Raw genomic sequence first — 25,957 nt, 5'->3', positions numbered from 1 at the left:
AACACAATAGAGCTGCAGTAGAGGTCCACGCGTCACGGTTCACCAGATCTAGGAAGGATGAGAACAATTATCATGTGGCTACAGAATTTGACTCTCACTTAAAGGCATAATCCATAACTGTGATTTCCTGTATGGAGTGTGACCCTGACTGAGGAAGAGATACATTCTTGGTCTTAAATATAACAACATCCTTTAAATGCTATATATTCTCTCTCTCTCTCTCTCTCTCTCTCTCTCTCTCTCTCTCTCTCTCTCTCTCTCTCTCTCTCTCTCTCTCTCTCTCTCTGCACCTCATCTCCCTCTTCCTTCCTCCAGTATTCCTGTCCAGGATCCCCCAAAGAAACAGTGCTGCAAGGGCTTCTGCATCGACATCCTCAAACGATTGGCCAAAATCGTGGGTTTCACCTATGACCTCTACCTGGTGACCAATGGAAAGCACGGGAAGAAGATTGATGGAGTGTGGAACGGCATGATTGGAGAGGTCAGTAAAACGTGAATGATTGATTAGACATTGATTAGACATTGGTAGGCTACAGTACGTAGTTCTTCTTGACCATAATAGTTGTTGGGAAAAGGTCAAAGCTACTTTCCACAGCAGCTGTCGCCAGAGAGGAGAGGAACACTGAGACAGCTGCCCCCAGAGAGGAGAGGGGCACTGAGACAGCTGTCGCCAGAGAGAAGAGGAGCACTGAGACAGCTGTCGCCAGAGAGGAGAGGAGCACTGAGACAGCTGTCGCTAGAGAGGAGAGGAGCACTGAGATAGCTGTCGCCAAAGAGGAGAGGAGCACTGAGACAGCTGTCGCCAGAGAGGAGAGGAGCACTGAGACAGCTGTCGTCAGAGAGAAGAGGAGCACTGAGACAGCTGTCGCCAGAGAGGAGAGGAGCACTGAGACAGCTGTCGCCAGAGAGGAGAGGAGCACTGAGATAGCTGTCGCCAGAGAGGAGAGGAGCACTGAGACAGCTGTCGCCAGAGAGGAGAGGAGCACTGAGACAGCTGTCGCCAGAGAGGAGAGGAGCACTGAGACAGCTGTCGCCAAAGAGGAGAGGAGCACTGAGACAGCTGTCGCCAGAGAGGAGAGGAGCACTGAGACAGCAGTCGCCAGAGAGGAGAGGAGCACTGAGACAGCTGTCGTCAGAGAGAAGAGGAGCACTGAGACAGCTGTCGTCAGAGAGAAGAGGAGCACTGAGACAGCAGTCGCCAGAGAGAAGAGGAGCACTGAGACCTGGCACACTGCATGCTGCCATTACAAATAACATTTGATTGATTGGATGGCTGATGATTGATGGATTAGAGTGAGGTCAAATGCCTGAGGCCCTCAGAGGTCATGATATATTGAAGTTAAGGACCTCGTAAGTTGTTTTTTCTTCCTGGTTGGAAGGTCAGGCTTGCTGTTTCTGTGTGTTTCACTGTTGTCCGACTACAGCTCTGCATGAGAATGTACGTGTGTGTAGCACTGTGCATGTGTTTGTGTTGTTCCTCAGTGTGTGTGTAGGTTGCTGTAGCTTAACTTAGTGTGTGTGTGTGTGTGTCTGTTGCTGTGTGTGTGTGTGTGTGTGTGTGTGTGTGTGTGTGTATGTCCAAGCGTTCCCTGGCCTATGCTGCTGCCTCCGGGGCAACCAGTTAAACGCTGGGTGTCACATCAGTCGCAGACAGAGTTATGGGCTCTTAACCACAGCAGTCACAGACATACATTGTTTATTAGACACACACACACACACACACACACACACACACACACACACACACACACACACACACACACACACACACACACACACACACACACACACACACACACACACACACACACACACACACAAACACACAAACACACACAAACAGGCACGCACTTACATTTTATTCATTTTGCAGGCGCTCTTATCCAGAGTGATTTAGTGACACACAGAACACACTTAAGCACGGATGCAGGCAACATTGACAAGCATGTGCACACAAACATACAAACAATGTTTTTTATCTTTCACTTCGCCCTTTCTCTTCCTCATAGACACAGACTGACACATGGTCACAGTCACAGACACCCCCTGGGTATTACAGCTCTTTTTCTGGCAGGCCCTCTGAGAGCTAAACAGGGGGCTGTTGTTTCGGGAATGTGTCCTGCACACACACACACATATGTACACACACACACATATGTACACACACACACACACACACACACACACACACACACACACACACACACACACACACACACACACACACACACACACACACACACACACACACACACACACACACACACACACACACACACACACACACACACACACACACACACACACACATACCACACACACACACACACACACACACACACACACACACACACACACACACACACACACACACACACACACACACACACACACACACACACACACACACACACACACACACACACACACACACACACACACACATACACATACCAGCACACACACATGCACATACACATTACATTACATTTACATTTACATTTAAGTCATTTAGCAGACACTCTTATCCAGAGCGACTTACAAATTGGTGCATTCACCTTAAGACATCCAGTGGAACAGCCACTTTACAATAGTGCATCTAAATCTTTTAAGGGGGGTGAGAAGGATTACTTTATCCTATCCTAGGTATTCCTTAAAGAGGTGGGGTTTCAGGTGTCTCCGGAAGGTGGTGATTGACTCCGCTGTCCTGGCGTCGTGAGGGAGTTTGTTCCACCATTGGGGGCCAGAGCAGCGAACAGTTTTGACTGGGCTGAGCGGGAACTGTACTTCCTCAGTGGTAGGGAGGCGAGCAGGCCAGAGGTGGATGAACGCAGTGCCCTTGTTTGGGTGTAGGGCCTGATCAGAGCCTGGAGGTACTGAGGTGCCGTTCCCCTCACAGCTCCGTAGGCAAGCACCATGGTCTTGTAGCGGATGCAAGCTTCAACTGGAAGCCAGTGGAGAGAGCGGAGGAGCGGGGTGACGTGAGAGAACTTGGGAAGGTTGAACACCAGACGGGCTGCGGCGTTCTGGATGAGTTGTAGGGGTTTAATGGCACAGGCAGGGAACCCAGCCAACAGCGAGTTGCAGTAATCCAGACGGGAGATGACAAGTGCCTGGATTAGGACCTGCGCCGCTTCCTGTGTGAGGCAGGGTCGTACTCTGCGGATGTTGTAGAGCATGAACCTACAGGAACGGGCCACCGCCTTAATGTTAGTTGAGAACGACAGGGTGTTGTCCAGGATCACGCCAAGGTTCTTAGCGCTCTGGGAGGAGGACACAATGGAGTTGTCAACCGTGATGGCGAGATCATGGAACGGGCAGTCCTTCCCGGGAGGAAGAGCAGCTCCGTCTTGCCGAGGTTCAACTTGAGGTGGTGATCCGTCATCCACACTGATATGTCTGCCAGACATGCAGAGATGCGATTCGCCACCTGGTCATCAGAAGGGGAAAGGAGAAGATTAATTGTGTGTCGTCTGCATAGCAATGATAGGAGAGACCATGTGAGGTTATGACAGAGCCAAGTGACTTGGTGTATAGCGAGAATAGGAGAGGGCCTAGAACAGAGCCCTGGGGACACCAGTGGTGAGAGCGCGTGGTGAGGAGACAGATTCTCGCCACGCCACCTGGTAGGAGCGACCTGTCAGGTAGGACGCAATCCAAGCGTGGGCCGCGCCGGAGATGCCCAACTCGGAGAGGGTGGAGAGGAGGATCTGATGGTTCACAGTATCGAAGGCAGCCGATAGGTCTAGAAGGATGAGAGCAGAGGAGAGAGAGTTAGCTTTAGCAGTGCGGAGCGCCTCCGTGATACAGAGAAGAGCAGTCTCAGTTGAATGACTAGTCTTGAAACCTGACTGATTTGGATCAAGAAGGTCATTCTGAGAGAGATAGCGGGAGAGCTGGCCAACGACGGCACGTTCAAGAGTTTTGGAGAGAAAAGAAAGAAGGGATACTGGTCTGTAGTTTTTGACATCGGAGGGATCGAGTGTAGGTTTTTTCAGAAGGGGTGCAACTCTCGCTCTCTTGAAGACAGAAGGGACGTAGCCAGCGGTCAGGGATGAGTTGATGAGCGAGGTGAGGTAAGGGAGAAGGTCTCCGGAAATGGTCTGGAGAAGAGAGGAGGGGATAGGGTCAAGCGGGCAGGTTGTTGGGCGGCCGGCCGTCACAAGACGCGAGATTTCATCTGGAGAGAGAGGGAGAAAGAGGTCAGAGCACAGGGTAGGGCAGTGTGAGCAGAACCAGCGGTGTCGTTTGACTTAGCAAACGAGGATCGGATGTCGTCGACCTTCTTTTCAAAATGGTTGACGAAGTCATCTGCAGAGAGGGAGGATGGGGGGAGGGGAGGAGGATTCAGGAGGGAGGAGAAGGTGGCAAAGAGCTTCCTAGGGTTAGAGGCAGATGCTTTGAATTTAGAGTGGTAGAAAGTGGCTTTAGCAGCAGAGACAGAGGAGGAAAATGTAGAGAGGAGGGAGTGAAAGGATGCCAGGTCCGCAGGGAGGCGAGTTTTCCTCCATTTCCGCTCGGCTGCCCGGAGCCCTGTTCTGTGAGCTCGCAATGAGTCGTCGAGCCACGGAGCGGGAGGGGAGGACCGAGCCGGCCTGGAGGATAGGGGACATAGAGAGTCAAAGGATGCAGAAAGGGAGGAGAGGAGGGTTGAGGAGGCAGAATCAGGAGATAGGTTGGAGAAGGTTTGAGCAGAGGGAAGAGATGATAGGATGGAAGAGGAGAGAGTAGCGGGGGAGAGAGAGCGAAGGTTGGGACGGCGCGATACCATCCGAGTAGGGGCAGTGTGGGAAGTGTTGGATGAGAGCGAGAGGGAAAAGGATACAAGGTAGTGGTCGGAGACTTGGAGGGGAGTTGCAATGAGGTTAGTGGAAGAACAGCATCTAGTAAAGATGAGGTCGAGCGTATTGCCTGCCTTGTGAGTAGGGGGAAGGTGAGAGGGTGAGGTCAAAAGAGGAGAGGAGTGGAAAGAAGGAGGCAGAGAGGAATGAGTCAAAGGTAGACGTGGGGAGGTTAAAGTCGCCCAGAACTGTGAGAGGTGAGCCGTCCTCAGGAAAGGAGCTTATCAAGGCATCAAGCTCATTGATGAACTCTCCGAGGGGACCTGGAGGGCGATAAATGATAAGGATGTTAAGCTTGAAAGGGCTGGTAACTGTGACAGCGTGAAATTCAAAGGAGGCGATAGACAGATGGGTAAGGGAGAAAGAGAGAATGACCACTTGGGAGAGATGAGGATCCCGGTGCCACCACCCCGCTGACCAGAAGCTCTCGGGGTGTGCGAGAACACGTGGGCGGACGAAGAGAGAGCAGTAGGAGTAGCAGTGTTATCTGTGGTGATCCATGTTTCCGTCAGTGCCAAGAAGTCGAGGGACTGGAGGGAGGCATAGGCTGAGATGAACTCTGCCTTGTTGGCCGCAGATCGGCAGTTCCAGAGGCTACCGGAGACCTGGAACTCCACGTGGGTCGTGCGCGCTGGGACCACCAGATTAGGGTGGCCGCGGCCACGCGGTGTGGAGCGTTTGTATGGTCTGTACAGAGAGGAGAGAACAGGGATAGACAGACACATAGTTAACAGGCTACAGAAGAGGCTACGCTAATGCAAGGAGATTGGAATGACAAGTAGACTACATGTCTCGAATGTTCAGAAAGTTAAGCTTACGTAGCAAGAATCTTATTGACTAAAATGATTAAAATGATACAGTACTGCTGAAGTAGGCTAGCTGGCAGTGGCTGCGTTGTTGACTTTGTAGGCTAGCTGGCAGTGGCTGCGTTGTTGACACTACACTAATCAAGTCGTTCCGTTGAGTTTAATAGTTTCTACAGTGCTGCTATTCGGGGGCTAGCTGGCTAGCTGGCAGTGTTGATTACATTAAGTTGTGTTAAAAGAACGACAATAGCTGGCTAGCTAACCTAGAAAATCGCTCTAGACTACACAATTATCTTTGATACACAGACGGCTATGTAGCTAGCTATGTAGCTAGCTACGATCAAACAAATCAAACCGTTGTGCTGTATTGAAATGAAATGAAAATGTGATACTACCTGTGGAGCGAAGCGGAATGCGACCGGGTTGTTGAGTGCGGAAGTTCTATTCAGTAGACGTTGGCTAGCTGTTGGCTAGCTAGCAGTGTCTCCTACGTTAAGGACGACAAATAGCTGGCTAGCTAACCTCGGTAAATTAAGATAATCACTCTAAGACTACACGCTCTAAACTACACAATTATCTTGGATACGAAGACAGCAAAGACAACTATGTAGCTAGCTAACACTACACTAATCAAGTCGTTCAGTTGAGTGTAATAGTTTCTACAGTGCTGCTATTCGGTAGACGATGGACGTTTGCTAGCTGGCTAGCTGCTGGGCAGATAGCAGTGTAGACTACGTTAGGACGACGAAATACGAAGTTGCAATAGAAGTGCTGACTGTTTCACTTTGTTGTCCTCTTTCTTTTCCTTTTTCTTCTGTCCTTCTTTTGTCCTTATTTTGTCTTCCTTTCTTCTGTTAACTAGATATTTTTTGTTGTTATTCTTTGTAAGCTAGCTAGCTTCTTCCAGGAGAGTCCCTAGCAACTGCTTAGCAACAAGTAAACAATTCTGCTAGCAATTCAGCTAGCTAAGATAACTGTACAATTTTATGAAAAATAGTTACTTTTTCAAAAGCCTGTCTTTTTTGGTTTGTTCCTTGTTTTGTCTTCTATTGAGTCTTGCAGTTTTCTCTTGATTTTTTTCGATGTACTTCACTCTAAAAAAACATTTAAATCTCAATATATACACACACACATACACACACACACTGTGAGCGAGTGGGACAGGGGGGTGATTTTTGGTGGAAGTGTCCCGCTGCACCTCCTCAGGTCCCACGGGGAACGTTGGTACAGCCTGGTTGTCATGGCAGCAGAAAAAATCTCACTCCCTACTTATTCTTTATCTGCCATCTTTATGACTTGAATCGGGGCCAATGGTGTCTATCCACCTATATTCACATGCAAATGGTGAAGTGCGATTTATTTTCTCAGGCTAGTTTCTGTTTTTTGATGAGATGCTTCAAAGTAGCTAATCCAGAGACTTGAAGAGGGGAGTGTGTGTTGCATTGCTGCTCGCTCCCCCTTTTCTGCTGATAAACTCTGAAATGAGAAGGTGCTGTGTCTAACGCAGATTAACATTTCACTTATTCAATCAGCCGACACAGCAGTTTTTGATTTAGATGGGGGAGGGGGATAACTCACTTTGTGTGATGAAGAGATGCGTAGCAGGAGACATGTGGCTGGCATTTACACTGTGTTGTAGCCCATTCAGCAGACTACATAAGGTGCTAACCCATATCTAGGGTCAGACAGGTTAAAGGTCAGGGATCATCAACTATATTCAGCCTCGGGTTGATTTGTTCTCGAGCGGATGGTCAGGGGGCAGTAACAGAATTACAAATCATTTGTTGACTTGGGGGACCAAATAAAACCACACGCGGGCCAAATTCGGGCTGCGGGCCGCGAGTTGGGGAACCCTGTTATAGGTGTACGGACAAGGCGAAAGGGGATAGGCATTGTTTTTATACCTGTCTTATAATAGTGTGTTTTGAGGCCAGTGTGCCCCTCTATCTCTCTGAATGTAGTGTATCCTATAATAATGTGTTATGAGACCAGTGTACCCCTCTATCTCTCTGAATGTAGTTTATCCTATAATAATGTGTTATGAGACCAGTGTACCCCTCTATCTCTCTGAATGTAGTTTATCCTATAATAATGTGTTATGAGACCAGTGTACCCCTCTATCTCTCTGAATGTAGTTTATTCTATAATAATGTGTTATGAGACCAGTGTGCCCCTCTATCTCTCTGAATGTAGTGTATCCTATAATAATGTGTTATGAGACCAGTGTACCCCTCTATCTCTCTGAATGTAGTGTATCCTATAATAATGTGTTATGAGACCAGTGTACCCCTCTATCTCTCTGAATGTAGTGTATCCTATAATAATGTGTTATGAGACCAGTGTACCCCTCTATCTCTCTGAATGTAGTTTATCCTATAATAATGTGTTATGAGACCAGTGTACCCCTCTATCTCTCTGAATGTAGTTTATCCTATAATAATGTGTTATGAGACCAGTGTGCCCCTCTATCTCTCTGACTGTAGTTTATCCTATAATAATGTGTTATGAGACCAGTGTACCCCTCTATCTCTCTGAATGTAGTTTATCCTATAATAATGTGTTATGAGACCAGTGTACCCCTCTATCTCTCTGAATGTAGTTTATCCTATAATAATGTGTTATGAGACCAGTGTACCCCTCTATCTCTCTGAATGTAGTTTATCCTATAATAATGTGTTATGAGACCAGTGTACCCCTCTATCTCTCTGAATGTAGTTTATCCTATAATAATGTGTTATGAGACCAGTGTACCCCTCTATCTCTCTGAATGTAGTTTATCCTATAATAATGTGTTATGAGACCAGTGTACCCCTCTATCTCTCTGAATGTAGTGTATCCTATAATAATGTGTCATGAGACCAGTGTACCCCTCTATCTCTCTGAATGTAGTTTATCCTATAATAATGTGTTATGAGACCAGTGTACCCCTCTATCTCTCTGACTGTAGTTTATCCTATAATAATGTGTTATGAGACCAGTGTGCCCCTCTATCTCTCTGACTGTAGTTTATCCTATAATAATGTGTTATGAGACCAGTGTACCCCTCTATCTCTCTGAATGTAGTTTATCCTATAATAATGTGTTATGAGACCAGTGTGCCCCTCTATCTCTCTGAATGTAGGTTATCCTATAATAATGTGTTATAAGACCAGTGTACCCCTCTATCTCTCTGAATGTAGTTTATCCTATAATAATGTGTTATGAGACCAGTGTGCCCCTCTATCTCTCTGAATGTAGTTTATCCTATAATAATGTGTTATGAGACCAGTGTACCCCTCTATCTCTCTGAATGTAGTTTATCCTATAATAATGTGTTATGAGACCAGTGTACCCCTCTATCTCTCTGAATGTAGTTTATCCTATAATAATGTGTTATGAGACCAGTGTACCCCTCTATCTCTCTGAATGTAGTTTATCCTATAATAATGTGTTATAAGACCAGTGTACCCCTCTATCTCTCTGAATGTAGTTTATCCTATAATAATGTGTTATAAGACCAGTGTGCCCCTCTATCTCTCTGAATGTAGGTTATCCTATAATAATGTGTTATGAGACCAGTGTACCCCTCTATCTCTCTGACTGTAGTTTATCCTATAATAATGTGTTATGAGACCAGTGTGCCCCTCTATCTCTCTGACTGTAGTTTATCCTATAATAATGTGTTATGAGACCAGTGTACCCCTCTATCTCTCTGAATGTAGTTTATCCTATAATAATGTGTTATGAGACCAGTGTGCCCCTCTATCTCTCTGAATGTAGTTTATCCTATAATAATGTGTTATGAGACCAGTGTACCCCTCTATCTCTCTGACTGTAGTTTATCCTATAATAATGTGTTATGAGACCAGTGTGCCCCTCTATCTCTCTGACTGTAGTTTATCCTATAATAATGTGTTATGAGACCAGTGTACCCCTCTATCTCTCTGAATGTAGTGTATCCTATAATAATGTGTCATGAGACCAGTGTACCCCTCTATCTCTCTGAATGTAGTTTATCCTATAATAATGTGTTATGAGACCAGTGTGCCCCTCTATCTCTCTGACTGTAGTTTATCCTATAATAATGTGTTATAAGACCAGTGTACCCCTCTATCTCTCTGAATGTAGTTTATCCTATAATAATGTGTTATGAGACCAGTGTACCCCTCTATCTCTCTGAATGTAGTGTATCCTATAATAATGTGTCATGAGACCAGTGTACCCCTCTATCTCTCTGAATGTAGTTTATCCTATAATAATGTGTTATAAGACCAGTGTGCCCCTCTATCTCTCTGACTGTAGTTTATCCTATAATAATGTGTTATGAGACCAGTGTGCCCCTCTATCTCTCTGACTGTAGTTTATCCTATAATAATGTGTTATGAGACCAGTGTACCCCTCTATCTCTCTGAATGTAGTGTATCCTATAATAATGTGTTATGAGACCAGTGTACCCCTCTATCTCTCTGAATGTAGTTTATCCTATAATAATGTGTTATGAGACCAGTGTACCCCTCTATCTCTCTGAATGTAGTTTATCCTATAATAATGTGTTATGAGACCAGTGTACCCCTCTATCTCTCTGAATGTAGTTTATCCTATAATAATGTGTTATGAGACCAGTGTACCCCTCTATCTCTCTGAATGTAGTTTATCCTATAATAATGTGTTATGAGACCAGTGTACCCCTCTATCTCTCTGAATGTAGTTTATCTGAATGTAGTTTATCCTATAATAATGTGTTATAAGGCCATTGTGCCTCTCTATCTCTCTGAATGTAGTTTATCCTAAAATGATGTGTTATAAGGCCAGTGTGCCCCTCTATCTCTCTGAATGTAGTTTATCCTATAATAATGTGTTATAAGGCCAGTGTACCCCTCTATCTCTCTGAATGTAGTGTAACCTATAATAATATGTTATAATAAAGTGTTATAAGGCCAGTGTACCCCTCTATCTCTCTGAATGTAGTTATCCTATAATAATGTGTTATGAGACCAGTGTACCCCTATCTCTCTGAATGTAGTTTATCCTATAATAATGTGTTATAATAATGTGTTATAAGGCCCCTCTATCTCTCTGAATGTAGTGTATCCTATAATAATGTGTTATAAGACCAGTGTACCCCTCTATCTCTCTGAATGTAGTTTATCCTATAATAATGTGTTATAATAATGTGTTATAAGGCCAGTGTACCCCTCTATCTCTCTGAATGTAGTGTATCCTATAATAATGTGTTATAAGGCCAGTGTACCCCTCTATCTCTCTGACTGTAGTTTATCCTATAATAATGTGTTATAAGGCCAGTGTACCCCTCTATCTCTCTGAATGTAGTGTATCCTATAATAATGTGTTATAAGGCCAGTGTGCCCCTCTATCTCTCTGAATGTAGTGTATCCTATAATAATGTGTTATAAGACCAGTGTACCCCTCTATCTCTCTGAATGTAGTTTATCCTATAATAATGTGTTATAAGGCCTGTGTACCCCTCTATCTCTCTGAATGTAGTTTATCCTATAATAATGTGTTATAAGACCAGTGTACCCCTCTATCTCTCTGAATGTAGTTTATCCTATAATAATATGTTAATGTGTTATAAGGCCAGTGTACCCCTCTATCTCTCTGAATGTAGTTTATCCTATAATAATGTGTTATGAGACCAGTGTACCCCTCTATCTCTCTGACTGTAGTTTATCCTATAATAATGTGTTATGAGACCAGTGTACCCCTCTATCTCTCTGACTGTAGTTTATCCTATAATAATGTGTTATAAGGCCAGTGTACCCCTCTATCTCTCTGAATGTAGTTTATCCTATAATAATGTGTTATAAGGCCTGTGTACCCCTCTATCTCTCTGAATGTAGTTTATCCTATAATAATGTGTTATAAGACCAGTGTTCCCCTCTCTCTCTCTGAATGTAGTGTATCCTATAATAATGTGTTATAAGGCCTGTGTACCCCTCTATCTCTCTGAATGTAGTTTATCCTATAATAATGTGTTATGAGACCAGTGTACCCCTCTATCTCTCTGACTGTAGTTTATCCTATAATAATGTGTTATAAGGCCAGTGTACCCCTCTATCTCTCTGAATGTAGTTTATCCTATAATAATGTGTTATGAGACCAGTGTACCCCTCTCTCTGAATGTAGTTTATCTGAATGTAGTTTATCCTATAATAATGTGTTATAAGGCCAGTGTGCCCCTCTATCTCTCTGACTGTAGTTTATCCTATAATAATGTGTTATAAGACCAGTGTACCCCTCTATCTCTCTGAATGTAGTTTATCCTATAATAATAATAAAGTGTTATAAGACCAGTGTACCCCTCTATCTCTCTGAATGTAGTTTATCCTATAATAATGTGTTATGAGACCAGTGTACCCCTCTATCTCTCTGAATGTAGTTTATCTATAATCATATAATAATGTGTTATAAGGCCAGTGTACCCCTCTATCTCTCTGAATGTAGTTTATCCTATAATAATGTGTTATAAGGCCTGTGTACCCCTCTATCTCTCTGACTGTAGTTTATCCTATAATAATGTGTTATAAGGCCAGTGTACCCCTCTATCTCTCTGAATGTAGTTTATCCTATAATAATGTGTTATAAGGCCAGTGTACCCCTCTATCTCTCTGAATGTAGTTAACCTATAATAATGTGTTATGAGACCAGTGTACCCCTCTATCTCTCTGACTGTAGTTTATCCTATAATAATGTGTTATAAGACCAGTGTGCCCCTCTATCTCTCTGAATGTAGTTTATCCTATAATAATGTGTTATAAGGCCAGTGTACCCCTATCTCTCTGACTGTAGTTTATCCTATAATAATGTGTTATAAGACCAGTGTACCCCTCTATCTATCTGAATGTAGTTTATCCTATAATAATGTGTTATAAGGCCAGTGTACCCCTCTATCTCTCTGAATGTAGTTTATCCTATAATAATGTGTTATAAGGCCAGTGTACCCCTCTATCTCTCTGAATGTAGTTTATCCTATAATAATGTGTTATAAGGCCTGTGTACCCCTCTATCTCTCTGACTGTAGTTTATCCTATAATAATGTGTTATAAGGCCAGTGTACCCCTCTATCTCTCTGAATGTAGTGTATCCTATAATAATGTGTTATAAGGCCAGTGTACCCCTCTATCTCTCTGAATGTAGTTTATCCTATAATAATGTGTTATGAGACCAGTGTACCCCTCTATCTCTCTGACTGTAGTTTATCCTATAATAATGTGTTATAAGACCAGTGTGCCCCTCTATCTCTCTGAATGTAGTTTATCCTATAATAATGTGTTATAATGCCAGTGTACCCCTCTATCTCTCTGAATGTAGTTTATCCTATAATAATGTGTTATAAGGTCTGTGTACCCCTCTCTCTCTGAATGTTTTATCCTATAATAATGTGTTATAAGGCCAGTGTACCCCTCTATCTCTCTGAATGTAGTTTATCCTATAATAATGTGTTATGAGACCAGTGTACCCCTCTATCTCTCTGAATGTAGTTTATCCTATAATAATGTGTTATAAGGCCAGTGTACCCCTCTATCTCTCTGACTGTAGTTTATCTTTTAATAATGTGTTATAAGGCCAGTGTACCCCTCTATCTCTCTGAATGTAGTGTATCCTATAATAATGTGTTATAAGGCCAGTGTACCCCTCTATCTCTCTGACTGTAGTTTATCCTATAATAATGTGTTATAAGACCAGTGTGCCCCTCTATCTCTCTGAATGTAGTTTATCCTATAATAATGTGTTATAAGGCCAGTGTACCCCTCTATCTCTCTGAAGGTAGTTTATCCTATAATAATGTGTTATAAGACCAGTGTACCCCTCTATCTCTCTGAATGTAGTTTATCCTATAATAATGTGTTATAAGACCAGTGTACCCTTCTATCTCTCTGAATGTAGTTTATCCTATAATAATGTGTTATGAGACCAGTGTACCCCTCTATCTCTCTGAATGTAGTTTATCTGAATGTAGTGTATCCTATAATAATGTGTTATAAGACCAGTGTGCCCCTCTATCTCTCTGACTGTAGTTTATCCTATAATAATGTGTTATAAGACCAGTGTACCCCTCTATCTCTCTGAATGTAGTTTATCCTATAATAATGTGTTATAAGGCCAGTGTACCCTTCTATCTCTCTGAATGTAGTTTATCCTATAATAATGTGTTATGAGACCAGTGTACCCCTCTATCTCTCTGAATGTAGTTTATCTGAATGTAGTGTATCATATAATAATGTGTTATAATGCCAGTGTACCCCTCTATCTCTCTGAATGTAGTTTATCCTATAATAATGTGTTATAAGGCCAGTGTAACCCTCTATCTCTCTGAAGGTAGTTTATCCTATAATAATGTGTTATAAGACCAGTGTACCCCTCTATCTCTCTGAATGTAGTTTATCCTATAATAATGTGTTATAAGGCCAGTGTACCCCTCTATCTCTCTGAATGTAGTGTAACCTATAATAATGTGTTATGAGACCAGTGTACCCCTCTATCTCTCTGACTGTAGTTTATCCTATAATAATGTGTTATAAGACCAGTGTGCCCCTCTATCTCTCTGAATGTAGTTTATCCTATAATAATGTGTTATAAGACCAGTGTACCCCTCTATCTCTCTGACTGTAGTTTATCCTATAATAATGTGTTATAAGATCAGTGTACCCCTCTATCTATCTGAATGTAGTTTATCCTATAATAATGTGTTATAAGGCCAGTGTACCCCTCTATCTCTCTGAATGTAGTTTATCCTATAATAATGTGTTATAAGGCCAGTGTACCCCTCTATCTCTCTGAATGTAGTTTATCCTATAATAATGTGTTATAAGGTCTGTGTACCCCTCTATCTCTCTGACTGTAGTTTATCCTATAATAATGTGTTATAAGGCCAGTGTACCCCTCTATCTCTCTGAATGTAGTGTATCCTATAATAATGTGTTATAGGGCCAGTGTGTTAACCTATAATAATGTGTTATGAGACCAGTGTACCCCTCTATCTCTCTGACTGTAGTTTATCCTATAATAATGTGTTATAAGACCAGTGTGCCCCTCTATCTCTCTGAATGTAGTTTATCCTATAATAATGTGTTATAAGGCCTGTGTACCCCTCTATCTCTCTGACTGTAGTTTATCCTAAAATGATGTGTTATAAGGCCAGTGTGCCCCTCTATCTCTCTGAATGTAGTTTATCCTATAATAATGTGTTATAAGGCCAGTGTACCCCTCTATCTCTCTGAATGTAGTGTAACCTATAATAATGTGTTATGAGACCAGTGTACCCCTCTATCTCTCTGACTGTAGTTTATCCTATAATAATGTGTTATAAGACCAGTGTGCCCCTCTATCTCTCTGACTGTAGTTTATCCTATAATAATGTGTTATAAGACCAGTGTACCCCTCTATCTCTCTGACTGTAGTTTATCCTATAATAATGTGTTATAAGGCCAGTGTACCCCTCTATCTCTCTGAATGTAGTTTATCCTATAATAATGTGTTATAAGGCCAGTGTACCCCTCTATCTCTCTGAATGTAGTTTATCCTATAATAATGTGTTATAAGGCCAGTGTACCCCTCTATCTCTCTGAATGTAGTTTATCCTATAATAATGTGTTATAAGGTCTGTGTACCCCTCTATCTCTCTGACTGTAGTTTATCCTATAATAATGTGTTATAAGGCCAGTGTACCCCTCTATCTCTCTGAATGTAGTGTATCCTATAATAATGTGTTATAAGGCCAGTGTACCCCTCTATCTCTCTGAATGTAGTGTAACCTATAATAATGTGTTATGAGACCAGTGTACCCCTCTATCTCTCTGACTGTAGTTTATCCTATAATAATGTGTTATAAGACCAGTGTGCCCCTCTATCTCTCTGACTGTAGTTTATCCTATAATAATGTGTTATAAGGCCAGTGTACCCCTCTATCTCTCTGACTGTAGTTTATCCTATAATAATGTGTTATAAGGCCAGTGTACCCCTCTATCTCTCTGAATGTAGTTTATCCTATAATAATGTGTTATGAGACCAGTGTACCCTCTATCTCTCTGACTGTAGTTTATCCTATAATAATGTGTTATAAGACCAGTGTGCCCTCTATCTCTCTGAATGTAGTTTATCCTATAATAATGTGTTATAAGACCAGTGTACCCCTCTATCTCTCTGAATGTAGTTTATCCTATAATAATGTGTTATAATAATGTGTTATGAGACCAGTGTACCCCTCTATCTCTCTGAATGTAGTTTATCCTATAATAATGTGTTATAAGGCCATTGTGCCTCTCTATCTCTCTGAATGTAGTTTATCCTAAAATAATGTGTTATAAGGCCAGTGTACCCCTCTATCTCTCTGACTGTAGTTTATCCTATAATAATGTGTTATAAGGCCAGTGTACCCCTCTATCTCTCTGAATGTAGTTTATCCTATAATAATGTGTTATAAGACCAGTGTACCCCTCTATCTCTCTGACTGTAGTTTATCCTATAATAATGTGTTATAAGACCAGTGTACCCCTCTATCTCTCTGAATGTAGTTTATCCTATAATAATGTGTTATAAGACCAGTGTACCCCTCTATCTCTCTGAATGTAGTTTATCCTATAATAATGTGTTATAAGGCCAGTGTACCCCTCTATCTCTCTGAATGTAGTTTATCCTATAATAATGTGTTATAAGGCCTGTGTTCCCCTCTATCTCCTGACTGTAGTTTATCCTATAATAATGTGTTATAAAGCCAGTGTACCCCTCTATCTCTCTGAATGTAGTGTATCCTATAATAAATAATGTGTTATAAGGCCAGTGTACCCCTCTATCTCTCTGAATGTAGTTTATCCTATAATAATGTGTTATAAGGCCAGTGTACCCCTCTATCTCTCTGACTGTAGTTTATCCTATAATAATGTGTTATAAGGCCAGTGTACCCCTCTATCTCTCTGAATGTAGTGTATCCTATAATAATGTGTTATAAGGCCAGTGTACCCCTCTATCTCTCTGAATGTAGTTTATCCTATAATAATGTGTTATAAGGCCAGTGTACCCTCTATCTCTCTGAATGTAGTTTATCCTATAATAATGTGTTATAAGGCCTGTGTACCCCTCTATCTCTCTGACTGTAGTTTATCCTATAATAATGTGTTATAAGGCCAGTGTACCCCTCTATCTCTCTGAATGTAGTGTATCCTATAATAATGTGTTATAAGGCCAGTGCACCCCTATCTCTCTGAATGTAGTGTAACCTATAATAATGTGTTATAAGACCAGTGTACCCCTCTATCTCTCTGACTGTAGTTTATCCTATAATAATGTGTTATAAGACCAGTGTACCCCTCTATCTCTCTGACTGTAGTTTATCCTATAATAATGTGTTATAAGACCAGTGTACCCCTCTATCTCTCTGAATGTAGTTTATCCTATAATAATGTGTTATAAGGCCAGTGTACCCCTCTATCTCTCTGAATGTAGTTTATCCTATAATAATGTGTTATAAGGCCAGTGTACCCCTCTATCTCTCTGAATGTAGTTTATCCTATAATAATGTGTTATAAGGCCTGTGTACCCCTCTATCTCTCTGACTGTAGTTTATCCTATAATAATGTGTTATAAGGCCAGTGTACCCTCTATCTCTCTGAATGTAGTTTATCCTATAATAATGTGTTATAAGGCCAGTGTACCCCTCTATCTCTCTGAATGTAGTTTATAACCTATAATAATGTGTTATGAGACCAGTGTTACCCCTATCTCTCTGACTGTAGTTTATCCTATAATAATGTGTTATAAGACCAGTGTGCCCCTCTATCTCTCTGACTGTAGTTTATCCTATAATAATGTGTTATAAGACCAGTGTGCCCCTCTATCTCTCTGAATGTAGTTTATCCTATAATAATGTGTTATAATGCCAGTGTACCCCTCTATCTCTCTGAATGTAGTTTATCCTATAATAATGTGTTATGAGACCAGTGTTCCCCTCTATCTCTCTGAATGTAGTTTATCCTATAATAATGTGTTATGAGACCAGTGTACCCCTCTATCTCTCTGAATGTAGTTTATCCTATAATAATGTGTTATAAGACCAGTGTACCCCTCTATCTCTCTGAATGTAGTTTATCCTATAATAATGTGTCATGAGACCAGTGTACCCCTCTATCTCTCTGAATGTAGTGTATCCTATAATAATGTGTTATGAGACCAGTGTACCCCTCTATCTCTCTGACTGTAGTTTATCCTATAATAATGTGTTATAAGGCCAGTGTACCCCTCTATCTCTCTGACTGTAGTTTATCCTATAATAATGTGTTATAAGGCCAGTGTACCCCTCTATCTCTCTGAATGTAGTTTATCCTATAATAATGTGTTATAAGACCAGTGTACCCCTCTATCTCTCTGAATGTAGTTTATCCTATAATAATGTGTTATAAGGCCAGTGTACCCCTCTATCTCTCTGAATGTAGTTTATCCTATAATAATGTGTTATAAGGCCAGTGTACCCCTCTATCTCTCTGAATGTAGTTTATCCTATAATAATGTGTTATAAGACCAGTGTACCCCTCTATCTCTCTGAATGTAGTGTATCCTATAATAATGTGTTATAATAATGTGTTATGAGACCAGTGTACCCCTCTATCTCTCTGAATGTAGTTTATCCTATAATAATGTGTTATAAGGCCAGTGTACCCTTCTATCTCTCTGAATGTAGTTTATCCTATAATAATGTGTTATAAGACCAGTGTACCCCTCTATCTCTCTGACTGTAGTTTATCCTATAATAATGTGTTATAAGACCAGTGTATAAGTGTTATAAGGCCAGTGTACCCCTCTATCTCTCTGAATGTAGTTTATCCTATAATAATGTGTTATAAGACCAGTGTACCCCTCTATCTCTCTGAATGTAGTTTATCCTATAATAATGTGTTATAAGACCAGTGTACCCCTCTATCTCTCTGAATGTAGTTTATCCTATAATAATGTGTTATGAGACCAGTGTACCCCTCTATCTCTCTGAATGTAGTTTATCCTATAATAATGTGTTATAAGACCAGTGTACCCCTCTATCTCTCTGACTGTAGTTTATCCTATAATAATGTGTTATAAGACCAGTGTTCCCCTCTATCTCTCTGACTGTAGTTTATCCTATAATAATGTGTTATAATGCCAGTGTACCCCTCTATCTCTCTGAATGTAGTGTATCCTATAATAATGTGTTATGAGACCAGTGTACCCCTCTATCTCTCTGAATGTAGTTTATCCTATAATAATGTGTTATGAGACCAGTGTGCCCCTCTATCTCTCTGAATGTAGTTTATCCTATAATAATGTGTTATGAGACCAGTGTACCCCTCTATCTCTCTGAATGTAGTTTATCCTATAATAATGTGTTATAAGACCAGTGTACCCCTCTATCTCTCTGAATGTAGTTTATCCTATAATAATGTGTCATGAGACCAGTGTACCCCTCTATCTCTCTGAATGTAGTGTATCCTATAATAATGTGTTATGAGACCAGTGTACCCCTCTATCTCTCTGACTGTAGTTTATCCTATAATAATGTGTTATAAGGCCAGTGTACCCCTCTATCTCTCTGAATGTAGTTTATCCTATAATAATGTGTTATAAGGCCAGTGTACCCCTCTATCTCTCTGAATGTAGTTTATCCTATAATAATGTGTTATAAGGCCAGTGTACCCCTCTATCTCTCTGAATGTAGTTTATCCTATAATAATGTGTTATAAGACCAGTGTACCCCTCTATCTCTCTGAATGTAGTGTATCCTATAATAATGTGTTATAATAATGTGTTATGAGACCAGTGTACCCCTCTATCTCTCTGAATGTAGTTTATCCTATAATAATGTGTTATAAGACCAGTGTACCCCTCTATCTCTCTGAATGTAGTGTAGCCTATAATAATGTGTTATAATAATGTGTTATGAGACCAGTGTACCCCTCTATCTCTCTGAATGTAGTTTATCCTATAATAATGTGTTATAAGGCCAGTGTACCCCTCTATCTCTCTGAATGTAGTTTATCCTATAATAATGTGTTATGAGACCAGTGTACCCCTCTATCTCTCTGAATGTAGTTTATCCGAATGTATTGTATCATATAATAATGTGTTATAATGCCAGTGTACCCCTCTATCTCTCTGAATGTAGTTTATCCTATAATAATGTGTTATGAGACCAGTGTACCCCTCTATCTCTCTGACTGTAGTTTATCCTATAATAATGTGTTATAAGACCAGTGTACCCCTCTATCTCTCTGAATGTAGTGTATCCTATAATAATGTGTTATAAGGCCAGTGTACCCCTCTATCTCTCTGAATGTAGTGTAACCTATAATAATGTGTTATGAGACCAGTGTTCCCCTCTATCTCTCTGAATGTAGTGTATCCTATAATAATGTGTTATAAGACTAGTGTGCCCCTCTATCTCTCTGAATGTAGTTTATCCTATAATAATGTGTTATAAGGCCAGTGTACCACCCCTCTATCTCTCTGACTGTAGTTTATCCTATAATAATGTGTTATAATGCCAGTGTACCCCTCTATCTCTCTGAATGTAGTGTATCCTATAATAATGTGTTATAATGCCAGTGTACCCCTCTATCTCTCTGAATGTAGTTTATCCTATAATAATGTGTTATAATGCCAGTGTACCCCTCTATCTCTCTGAATGTAGTTTATCCTATAATAATGTGTTATGAGACCAGTGTTCCCCTCTATCTCTCTGAATGTAGTTTATCCTATAATAATGTGTTATAAGACCAGTGTACCCCTCTATCTCTCTGAATGTAGTGTATCCTATAATAATGTGTTATAAGGCCAGTGTACCCCTCTATCTCTCTGAATGTAGTTTATCCTATAATAATGTGTTATAAGACCAGTGTACCCCTCTATCTCTCTGAATGTAGTGTATCCTATAATAATGTGTTATGAGACCAGTGTACCCCTCTATCTCTCTGAATGTAGTTTATCCTATAATAATGTGTTATAAGGCCAGTGTACCCTTCTATCTCTCTGAATGTAGTTTATCCTATAATAATGTGTTATGAGACCAGTGTACCCCTCTATCTCTCTGAATGTAGTTTATCTGAATGTATTGTATCATATAATAATGTGTTATAATGCCAGTGTACCCCTCTATCTCTCTGAATGTAGTTTATCCTATAATAATGTGTTATGAGACCAGTGTACCCCTCTATCTCTCTGACTGTAGTTTATCCTATAATAATGTGTTATAAGACCAGTGTACCCCTCTATCTCTCTGAATGTAGTGTATCCTATAATAATGTGTTATAAGGCCAGTGTACCCCTCTATCTCTCTGAATGTAGTGTAACCTATAATAATGTGTTATGAGACCAGTGTTCCCCTCTATCTCTCTGAATGTAGTGTATCCTATAATAATGTGTTATAAGACTAGTGTGCCCCTCTATCTCTCTGAATGTAGTTTATCCTATAATAATGTGTTATAAGGCCAGTGTACCCTCTATCTCTCTGACTGTAGTTTATCCTATAATAATGTGTTATAAGGCCAGTGTACCCCTCTATCTCTCTGAATGTAGTTTATCCTATAATAATGTGTTATAATGCCAGTGTACCCCTCTATCTCTCTGAATGTAGTGTATCCTATAATAATGTGTTATAATGCCAGTGTACCCCTCTATCTCTCTGAATGTAGTTTATCCTATAATAATGTGTTATGAGACCAGTGTACCCCTCTATCTCTCTGAATGTAGTTTATCCTATAATAATGTGTTATGAGACCAGTGTACCCCTCTATCTCTCTGAATGTAGTTTATCCTATAATAATGTGTTATGAGACCAGTGTTCCCCTCTATCTCTCTGAATGTAGTTTATCCTATAATAATGTGTCATGAGACCAGTGTACCCCTCTATCTCTCTGAATGTAGTTTATCCTATAATAATGTGTTATAAGGCCAGTGTACCCCTCTATCTCTCTGAATGTAGTTTATCCTATAATAATGTGTTATAAGACAGTGTACCCCTCTATCTCTCTGAATGTAGTTTATCCTATAATAATGTGTTATAAGACCAGTGTACCCCTCTATCTCTCTGAATGTAGTGTATCCTATAATAATGTGTTATAATAATGTGTTATGAGGCCAGTGTACCCCTCTATCTCTCTGAATGTAGTTTATCCTATAATAATGTGTTATGAGACCAGTGTACCCCTCTATCTCTCTGAATGTAGTTTATCCTATAATAATGTGTTATAAGGCCAGTGTACCCTTCTATCTCTCTGAATGTAGTTTATCCTATAATAATGTGTTATAAGGCCAGTGTACCCTTCTATCTCTCTGAATGTAGTTTATCCTATAATCATGTGTTATAAGGCCAGTGTACCCTTCTATCTCTCTGAATGTAGTTTATCCTATAATAATGTGTTATGAGACCAGTGTTCCCCTCTATCTCTATGACTGTAGTTTATCCTATAATAATGTGTTATAAGACCAGTGTGCCCCTCTATCTCTCTGAATGTAGTTTATCCTATAATAATGTGTTATAATGCCAGTGTACCCCTCTATCTCTCTGAATGTAGTTTATCCTATAATAATGTGTTATAAGGCCAGTGTACCCCTCTATCTCTCTGAATGTAGTTTATCCTATAATAATGTGTTATGAGACCAGTGTACCCCTCTATCTCTCTGACTGTAGTTTATCCTATAATAATGTGTTATAAGGCCAGTGTACCCCTCTATCTCTCTGAATGTAGTTTATCCTATAATAATGTGTTATAATGCCAGTGTACCCCTCTATCTCTCTGAATGTAGTTTATCCTATAATAATGTGTTATAAGACCAGTGTACCCCTCTATCTCTCTGAATGTAGTGTATCCTATAATAATGTGTTATAATAATGTGTTATGAGACCAGTGTACCCCTCTATCTCTCTGAATGTAGTTTATCCTATAATAATGTGTTATAAGGCCAGTGTACCCTTCTATCTCTCTGAATGTAGTTTATCCTATAATAATGTGTTATGAGACCAGTGTACCCCTCTATCTCTCTGAATGTAGTTTATCTGAATGTAGTGTATCATATAATAATGTGTTATAATGCCAGTGTACCCCTCTATCTCTCTGAATGTAGTTTATCCTATAATAATGTGTTATGAGACCAGTGTACCCCTCTATCTCTCTGACTGTAGTTTATCCTATAATAATGTGTTATAAGGCCAGTGTACCCTCTATCTCTCTGAATGTAGTGTATCATATAATAATGTGTTATAATGCCAGTGTACCCCTCTATCTCTCTGAATGTAGTTTATCCTATAATAATGTGTTATAAGGCCAGTGTACCCCTCTATCTCTCTGAATGTAGTTTATCCTATAATAATGTGTTATAAGACCAGTGTACCCCTCTATCTCTCTGAATGTAGTGTATCCTATAATAATGTGTTATAAGGCCAGTGTACCCCTCTATCTCTCTGAATGTAGTTTATCCTATAATAATGTGTTATAAGGCCAGTGTACCCCTCTATCTCTCTGAATGTAGTGTATCCTATAATAATGTGTTATGAGACCAGTGTTCCCCTCTATCTCTATGACTGTAGTTTATCCTATAATAATGTGTTATAAGACCAGTGTGCCCCTCTATCTCTCTGAATGTAGTTTATCCTATAATAATGTGTTATAATGCCAGTGTACCCCTCTATCTCTCTGAATGTAGTTTATCCTATAATAATGTGTTATGAGACCAGTGTTCCCCTCTATCTCTCTGAATGTAGTTTATCCTATAATAATGTGTTATAAGACCAGTGTACCCCTCTATCTCTCTGAATGTAGTGTATCCTATAATAATGTGTTATAAGGCCAGTGTACCCCTCTATCTCTCTGAATGTAGTTTATCCTATAATAATGTGTTATAAGGCCAGTGTACCCCTCTATCTCTCTGAATGTAGTTTATCCTATAATAATGTGTTATAAGACCAGTGTACCCCTCTATCTCTCTGAATGTAGTGTATCCTATAATAATGTGTTATAATAATGTGTTATGAGACCAGTGTACCCCTCTATCTCTCTGAATGTAGTTTATCCTATAATAATGTGTTATAAGACCAGTGTACCCCTCTATCTCTCTGAATGTAGTGTATCCTATAATAATGTGTTATAATAATGTGTTATGAGACCAGTGTACCCCTCTATCTCTCTGAATGTAGTTTATCCTATAATAATGTGTTATAAGACCAGTGTACCCCTCTATCTCTCTGAATGTAGTTTATCCTATAATAATGTGTTATAAGACCAGTGTACCCCTCTATCTCTCTGAATGTAGTTTATCCTATAATAATGTGTTATAATGCCAGTGTACCCCTCTATCTCTCTGAATGTAGTTTATCCTATAATAATGTGTTATAAGACCAGTGTACCCCTCTATCTCTCTGAATGTAGTTTATCCTATAATAATGTGTTATAAGGCCAGTGTACCCCTCTATCTCTCTGAATGTAGTTTATCCTATAATAATGTGTTATGAGACCAGTGTACCCCTCTATCTCTCTGAATGTAGTGTATCCTATAATAATGTGTTATGAGACCAGTGTACCCCTCTATCTCTCTGACTGTAGTTTATCCTATAATAATGTGGTATAAGGCAGTGTACCCCTCTATCTCTCTGAATGTAGTTTATCCTATAATAATGTGTTATAAGACCAGTGTACCCCTCTATCTCTCTGAATGTAGTTTATCCTATAATAATGTGTTATAAGACCAGTGTACCCCTCTATCTCTCTGAATGTAGTTTATCCTATAATAATGTGTTATACTAATGATGAGACCAGTGTACCCCTCTATCTCTCTGAATGTAGTTTATCCTATAATAATGTGTTATAAGGCCAGTGTACCCTTCTATCTCTCTGAATGTAGTTTATCCTATAATAATGTGTCATGAGACCAGTGTACCCCTCTATCGCTCTGAATGTAGTGTATCCTATAATAATGTGTTATGAGACCAGTGTACCCCTCTATCTCTCTAACTGTAGTTTATCCTATAATAATGTGTTATGAAACCAGTGTACCCCTCTATCTCTCTGACTGTAGTTTATCCTATAATAATGTGTTATAAGACCAGTGTGCCGCTCTATCTCTCTGAATGTAGTTTATCCTATAATAATGTGTTATAAGGCCAGTGTAACCCTCTATCTCTCTGAAGGTAGTTTATCCTATAATAATGTGTTATAAGACCAGTGTACCCCTCTATCTCTCTGAATGTAGTGTATCCTATAATAATGTGTTATAAGGCCAGTGTACCCCTCTATCTCTCTGAATGTAGTGTATCCTATAATAATGTGTTATAAGGCCAGTGTACCCCTCTATCTCTCTGAATGTAGTGTAACCTATAATAATGTGTTATGAGACCAGTGTACCCCTCTATCTCTCTGACTGTAGTTTATCCTATAATAATGTGTTATAAGACTAGTGTGCCCCTCTATCTCTCTGACTGTAGTTTATCCTATAATAATGTGTTATAATGCCAGTGTACCCCTCTATCTCTCTGAATGTAGTTTATCCTATAATAATGTGTTATGAGACCAGTGTTCCCCTCTATCTCTCTGAATGTAGTTTATCCTATAATAATGTGTCATGAGACCAGTGTACCCCTCTATCTCTCTGAATGTAGTTTATCCTATAATAATGTGTTATAAGGCCAGTGTACCCCTCTATCTCTCTGAATGTAGTTTATCCTATAATAATGTGTTATAAGGCCAGTGTACCCCTCTATCTCTCTGAATGTAGTTTATCCTATAATAATGTGTTATAAGACCAGTGTACCCCTCTATCTCTCTGAATGTAGTGTATCCTATAATAATGTGTTATAATAATGTGTTATGAGACCAGTGTACCCCTCTATCTCTCTGAATGTAGTTTATCCTATAATAATGTGTTATAAGGCCAGTGTACCCCTCTATCTGTCTGACTGTAGTTTATCCTATAATAATGTGTTATAAGACCAGTGTTCCCTTCTATCTCTCTGAATGTAGTGTATCCTATAATAATGTGTTATAAGGCCAGTGTACCCCTCTATCTCTCTGACTGTAGTTTATCCTATAATAATGTGTTATAAGACCAGTGTACCCCTCTATCTCTCTGAATGTAGTTTATCCTATAATAATGTGTTATAAGGCAAGTGTACCCCTCTATCTCTCTGAATGTAGTTTATCCTATAATAATGTGTTATAAGACCAGTGTACCCCTCTATCTCTCTGACTGTAGTTTATCCTATAATAATGTGTTATAAGACCAGTGTACCCCTCTATCTCTCTGACTGTAGTTTATCCTATAATAATGTGTTATGAGACCAGTGTACCCCTCTATCTC

At 40.1% G+C, this 25,957-nt stretch overlaps 1 protein-coding gene across 1 annotated transcript in view; it reads left to right on the top strand.

Annotated features, from left to right (window-relative positions):
- The window catches only part of LOC118378969 (glutamate receptor ionotropic, NMDA 2D-like), a 237,505-nt gene that overhangs the window by 105,041 nt on the left and 106,507 nt on the right, over positions 1 to 25,957 (top strand). The window contains exon 8 of the mRNA XM_052492672.1: positions 316 to 481. Coding sequence (XP_052348632.1) covers positions 316 to 481 — 166 coding nt within the window. The remainder of the gene's footprint in view (positions 1 to 315; positions 482 to 25,957) is intronic.

This window comes from Oncorhynchus keta, chromosome 34 (assembly GCF_023373465.1).
Source record: "Oncorhynchus keta strain PuntledgeMale-10-30-2019 chromosome 34, Oket_V2, whole genome shotgun sequence".
NCBI lineage: Eukaryota > Metazoa > Chordata > Actinopteri > Salmoniformes > Salmonidae > Oncorhynchus > Oncorhynchus keta.
The sequence above is the reverse complement of the archived record's forward strand: the minus strand, read 5'-3'. Positions and strand labels throughout refer to the sequence as shown.